Here is a 6245-nt window from a genome sequence, read left to right as displayed (position 1 = left end):
CCCCCCAGCATCGCCCCCAGCTTCCCTCCAGCACCTGCCCTCAGCTGACCCCCAGCCCCCCCCATTCCCCTCAGCTTCAGCCCCCCTCCAGGATTACCGCCCCCAGGTGCCCTGCAGCAACACCCCCAGTATCCCCCCCCACCCACTATCCCCCCCCAGGTATTCACCCCCCCAGTATCCCCCCCCAGGTATTCACCCCCCCAGTATCTCCCCCGTTCCCCTCTCAGCCCATCCTCCCGTCCCCTCTGACATTTTCCCTCTCCAGAACCATCGCCCACCCTCGGTGCCCCCCCAGCATCATCCTCATCCCCCCCAACATCCCCCCGACTCTGCTTCAGCCCCAGCCCTTGATCCCCTCGGGTGTTCCCTCAAATCCTCTCCGGAGTCACCCCCAAATCCCCTCAGAACCCCCCAGCCCCCCCTCCAGCAGGACCCCGATTCTCCTCCCCCATCCCTCCCCAGCATCACCTTCAGCACCATCCTGACCTCCCCACCCACTCCCCTCCCCTCGGGAATCTCCCCCCAAACCCCCCCTGTCCCCTCCCGGGGTCCTCCACCACCTCCCACCCCCTTTTCCCTCCAGCTGGGGCCAAACCCGGCCTTTTGCTCCCCAAAAATGCCCTTGGCCCAGCAGGAACGGCTCAGAAATTTGGGAGGATTGTCACCTAAAACTCCTCCAAAAACGACACTTGGAAGTCACTAACTGCTCGGAAATGCACTTTTTTTTTATCCCATTTTCCAGTCTCTGCTTCCTCGATCTCGTGTCCAAACACAACAGGATCACGGAACATTTCCCTTCCCTTAATGAGGGATGAAAATCGAGGGTCAGTTATTAATTAACAGAGGCATTAATGACTTCCCATCTTTGCTGGTGGCACAGATGGGCTCCTGCTGCAAACGGGGGGAGAGATGATCCCCCCCCCATCCCTCATTTCCGATGGCAATTCCCAGGAGGTTTGGGACAACCACAGCAGTCAGAGAGTTTTTCCTCACAGAAATGCTGTTCCTGGGCGGGAAATTTCCCTTTTTCCTCACTCTCCCATTAAAGGGATGAAATCCTGCCCTGCCTCACCCCTCATTTCTTTTGTCTGCTCTGAAAATGTGGCCCCAAAAGAATTGGATGTTGGAATTTGGGGGTGTTTGGGCACAGATTGGTGTCAGAGCACCCCCAGCACCAGGGCCACCCCTTCTCCCTCCCACAGCCCAGACCCTGAATTAGAAATCCTCAAAAACGAGCATTTTCCAAACAAAATCTCATTTCCAGCTGCATTCTTGCTGCCGTGTTTTCCCCAGGAACATCATCACCAGCTCAGCTCCATCCCTGCTTGGAAAACAAGAAGGGGGCACCCTCATCCCGGAGTTCTCCTGGCACAGCTTTCACCCAATCCCCCTTTTCCAAGTTCTCCTGACGGGAATCTGCCCTCACCCGGCTCCTGCCTGTCCCAAAACGACTCCCACCCACCTGGGGCCCGACCCGGCCCCACCAACCACACCCCACCCACGGGCCCCACCAGCACCCTGCAATTAAAGTTATTTCAGAGACAGAGCCACGTTCCTGTCCTGGAAAAGGCTGGACCCAAAAAGGAAGCTCCGTGTCCCTGGGACCAGCTGGGAGGGGGGGGATTAATTCCCCCACAGCTAAAAATGCCCTGGAGAGAGGCCAGGTTTGTGGAGCTCCCATTGCTGTCCTTCCCAGCTCTCCTGATAGAGGATCTGCACAAAATTCCCTCGTGGCTCACCCCAAACGCTGCCAGGGGGATTTTCCACAGCATTTTGGGATTGCAGAGCCCCACCAGGGGCTTTGACTCCTGACAAATCTGTGCTCCTGCTTTGGGAATTCGGTTTCCCAGGTGAGGAGACCCTGGCTGGGTTTCTCCTTCCAGCCAACTCCGGCCTTTTGGTTGGAATAATGGGATATAATAATCCCATTGATTATTGCCAGTCAATGGGAATAAATTGATGGAATCCTTATTCCAGCTTTGGGTCTGCAGCTTCCAGGGATTCGCCTGGGAAATGAGGGTTTCTCCCCTAGGAAGAGCACAAAACCCTATCAAATAATCCCAATTAATTTGGAGATCCACAGGACGAACCTTGGAGCAGATGAAGGTGGTGGGAAAGTTCGTTGTTATGTGAACAAAAGCTGGAGAAAAATCCCAAGGAAACCCGGAGAAAAATCATTTTCAGTGAAATAAAGGCCCCAGTTCTACCCAGGGCTGGAAGCAGCTCCAACATCCACGTGGATGGAGAATCCAAGGTGAAAGCTGCAGATCCAGAGAAAGAAGTTGCAGGATTTGTCTTGGAAAATTTTTCCAAACACACAGAAGTTTGTCATGAATAAATCCATTAACGTGGCTCCGTTTTGGGGAAGAATCTTGACTCCTGACTTTTCTGTGCTGCCCAAGAGGAGATGTTGGAGCTGGAGATCCCAATTCTTCCCAGTGCCTGGAATTACTGGAGAACCTGGCTCTCCATTTCAACACAAGTTTCCTCAAACAGATGTCAAATCCACTTCAGGAGAAACTTGCAAAATAGAAAAGCCTGAGATGAGATTCTTCCAAAAGAAAAGAGGGATTTGGAGCTGATCCAGGATTTGTGCCTCAATTTCCCCACTGCTGCAGTGAATTCCTTTGGGAAGCACATTGCACCACTGATGGAAGTGCTATAAAACACTCCAATTACTGTTAATGAGTTAAAATAACTCTTAGTGACCCTGAAAGCCTTGAGATTCTCCCAACCTTCCAGAAAAAGCCAACATGCCTTCCCAGACATCCCTAATTATTTATGGAAGATTCATTTCCACTCAAAGGCAAATTTTGAGGAATTCCCTTTTCCCAGGAGTCAAAGCTCCCCCTCATCCCCGGGATGGGATCATCATCAACATCCACAGAGATCAATAACCCAAAACACACCTGGGGTGATCAAATCTGAGAGTTCATTGGGCATGGGGAAGGATGGGGAGCGTGGGAACAGCTCCCAGTCCAAACCAGCAGCAGGATCCCAGAATCCTCACCAGCCACAGAGCCCCAAGGCTGGAAAAGCCTCCGAGGCCACCAGGTCCAACTTGGGAATGTCCAGAGTCTGTCCCGTGGGTCAGGGTGCAAATGCAGGGATTTCCCTTGGGAAGACGAGTCCTACTCCAGGTGGGCCAGAAGGTGGTTCAGATATTCCGTGTGTCCTGCTGCATCCGAGGGGAAAATCTCCTGGCACAGGTCACAGGCTGGAGCAGCCTCACAGCTGGGGTCGGTCCCCAGTGTCCCCTCCTCCAGTGCCCAGCCCGGAGTCCAGCACGTCTGCAAGGAAAAAAGGGATTTTGGGACAGAGAGACCCCCAGGAGCGCCCTGGGCCAGCACCCAAAACCTTTCTCCAGCCTTCTGTGTCCAAAAAGGGCTGGGCTGGAGCTTGGGGGAGCTCGAGCTGCCCCTCACCCCACCCTCCACAAATCCCACGGGACAATCCCAGTGTGGCTCCCGAGCCTCCCCCAGCGCTTCCCACGAGCCAAACCAGGAGGAAAATTGGCTTTGAGTGACAAACTGGAGCACATTTGTCACCTGTCCCTGTGCCATTGTCACTTGGGGGCTGACAGGGCCCCTTGGGGCCTCCCAGACAGACACGGCCCCGCTTCCCCCTTCTTTAAAAACTCCCTCCCCAATATAGCCCAAAATCAGGAATTATCGCTGGCAATACCCAGCCCCTGAAGCCATGAAAGAATTTTTGAGGGCTTCACTTTGGAAAAGGAATGAAAAAAAAGGGGTTTGGCATCTCAGGGACCCTGGGGTGAAGCTTCACCAGGAGACCTGAGGGGCCAGAGCTCAGGGAGATCTTTAGAAATCCCTTCAGAATGACAGGAATCACTTGGAATGATTTGGAAATGTGTTTGGGGTGTGGAGGTCAGAGAGGATGAAGGAAATACTTTGAAGAAGTGTAAGATTTGAAGGAGGTTGAGAGAACTTTTCCCACACTGACTCCCCCAAGGGATCCTCAAAGCCTCCATAAGGGATGTCCTGGCTGGACCTCAGGGGTTTCCACGCACCCAATTTCCCTGGGAAGCAGAAAATCGGGTACCCAGAGGCTTTGTCAGGAAATAACCCCACTGTGCCACACTGCCCGTGTGCCCAGGGTGAGGGGGAGGAGGGTGAAGGGTCCCTGATCCCACAACTCCAGCACGGAGCGAATTCCCTGCCAGGCTCCCGAATTACCTTCACAGGCCCTCGGATCTCCACCAGAGCCTCGTCCCTGGGAGCATCTTCCCTCTCAAGCACCTCCGGGACTTCGTAGAGATCCAGAAGGTTTGGGAAGGAGCCCCCAGCCCCCGGGTTTAGTGCCTCCAGCTGCCGAGGGCTGCAGGGAGCTCCCCCTCCTTCCCAGGGCACGGGCAGGATCCAGGGGCTCGTCCGGGGGGGCTCATCTCCCTTCTCCCCCTCGGTGCTGCCAAAAGCTGCGGCTCCTCCGGTGCCAGCGCCGCTCCCAGGGCTCGGCGGGAGCCTCTTGGTGGCCCGGGGCTGTTCCATGGGATAAGCAGAGCCCTCCAGGGGGGGTGTGGAGGGTGCTGGAGCTCCTGGGGGTTTTCGGCAGCTCTCAGGTGACCTTTGCCCATCCCCTGTCACCACATCCTCCGTGCACTGCACAGGCAGCGACACCGGGATGTCTTTGGGAGAGAGCGAGGCAGAGCCGTCATTCCTGGGAATTCCAGGGGTTTTTTCCCTTTCCATTGCTCCCTTTTCCTACTGGGCTGGGGGAACCCCTGGGCTGGCAGAGCTCACCTGTCCCCTCTGGAGTCTGGGCCAGCAGAGGAAGGACCCTGAGGACAAGCAGGGAGGGCTGGAGGAGCTCCCTCAGGAGCCTGGGACATCCCTGTGTCCCCAAACTCCAGGTGCATCCCAGGAAAGGCTTTGGTTTAAGTCCTGGAAGGACACGGGTGGAAAGGAGGGAGCCCCAGGGCCGGGAGGATGCAGTTTCCCAGCACAGCTTTGTCCGAACCAATCCATCCTGGTCACAAAATTCCGGTTTTAGGGTTGGGAAAATGGTGCCAGATCCCATGGAAGGGATGCGAGTGTTTGGGGAGGAGAGGAGAGTACGGAGAGGGGGAATCCTTGGAAAACCAGAGGGTTTCTGGGTGTTTTCTGGGTTCCCCCCAGCCCTGTCCCACCCTCTCCAGGCGATGCTCTCAGGGCCAGGAGTGTCCCTGGCAGCGACCCCCAAAAAACACGAGGGGCTCAGGGCACGTTCCTGCTCGGAGCCCCTTCACCTCACCAGGGGAATTTCCTGAGGACACCGGGATGAGGCCGGGAACGGCCCGGCCGGGATAAAGGAATGGGAACGGCCCAAATGTGCAGTCTGGGGACCCCGCAGGCCCCACTCACCCAGGACCGGCCCCTTCCTGGCCCTCAGCCTCCGGAGGAGCCTCCCCTGCTCCGAGCACAGCTCCTGCAGCCTGGCCACCTCCCCCCAGAGCTGCAGGAGCACCTCCTCCATCTCCATAGGGGACAGGGAATCACCTGGTGATAGTAATGACAACATATTAATAATCACCCACTGGTAATTGCTGATACCCAGAGGCAGGGAGGAGCTGCCGGGGTCACCCCGGGCTGCTGGGATGGGGAGGTTCAGGTGCTGCAGGTGGGGAAGCATTCCCAGTTCTCTCATCACTTATTCAGAAAAAAAAAAATAAAAAATAAGAGGTTCTTCCTAAGAGGAACCAAGCTGGGCTTTTCCACCTCTCCCCCCACACCTTCCATGAGCTCCAAACAACCGAAAAATCGCATTGAGTAAAAAAATCGACCTGGAGAAAGGTGTGTTTCCAACTCGGTACCAAAGGATCGAATTTTTTAGGCATGAGAGCAAATAACTCCCAACTACAAACCCATCAAGGAATGATGTCCATGGGTGGGGATACAATTTCCTTTTTTTAAGCTGTTCGGCCCCTTCTCCTCCCAAAAATACCCCAGGGAAGCACCAACCAGCATCAATTAACCAATACTGGCATTAAGGAGGGAAATTGTGTTCCCCACATTTGTCCGCTCTTCAACAGCTGTATTATGGATTAAACTTCCCAGTTTCCCATCTTGCACCAATTATTACCGAGCGAAAAGATAATAAATAAACCCAAAGCTGGGCACAAATCTACAAAGGGGATATGAGAGGTTCATAAATACGCAAAATCAGCCCGGCTTCCTGTCAGCTCCTCCAGGTTTGCCGCCGCTCAGCGCTGCAAGTTTCAGCTCGAGGTTAAATTTAAGCTCGGGTTT

General features: G+C 54.9%; 1 protein-coding gene across 1 annotated transcript; it reads right to left on the bottom strand.

The window, feature by feature from the left end:
* Nucleotides 1–2118: 2118 nt before the first annotated feature.
* Nucleotides 2119–5482, bottom strand: LOC148220850 (uncharacterized). Its single transcript, XM_088180882.1, has 3 exons — nt 5361–5482; nt 4197–4645; nt 2119–3290 (listed from the first exon to the last, which is right to left on the bottom strand). The coding sequence occupies exons 1-3, from the start codon at nt 5476–5478 to the stop codon at nt 3132–3134; spliced, it is 726 nt and encodes a 241-aa protein (XP_088037008.1). The 5' UTR covers nt 5479–5482; the 3' UTR covers nt 2119–3131.
* Nucleotides 5483–6245: the final 763 nt, after the last annotated feature.

This window comes from Sturnus vulgaris, chromosome 30, assembly GCF_052056855.1.
Source record: "Sturnus vulgaris isolate bStuVul1 chromosome 30, bStuVul1.hap1, whole genome shotgun sequence".
NCBI classification, from domain to species: Eukaryota; Metazoa; Chordata; class Aves; order Passeriformes; family Sturnidae; genus Sturnus; species Sturnus vulgaris.
Note: the sequence above shows the minus strand (reverse complement) of the source record. Positions and strands in the feature narration are given on the sequence as shown.

Bases quoted from the DNA above. Each gene is read 5' to 3' on its own strand.
- LOC148220850 (XM_088180882.1), bottom strand. From the start codon at position 5,478: ATGGAGATGGAGGAGGTGCTCCTGCAGCTCTGGGGGGAGGTGGCCAGG. The intron at 4,646-5,360 runs GTGAGTGGGGCC...TCTCTCCCAAAG, and splicing joins CAGGAAGGGGCCGGTCCTGG to ACATCCCGGTGTCGCTGCCT. The intron at 3,291-4,196 runs GTAATTCGGGAG...TTTTCCTTGCAG, and splicing joins AGATCCGAGGGCCTGTGAAG to ACGTGCTGGACTCCGGGCTG.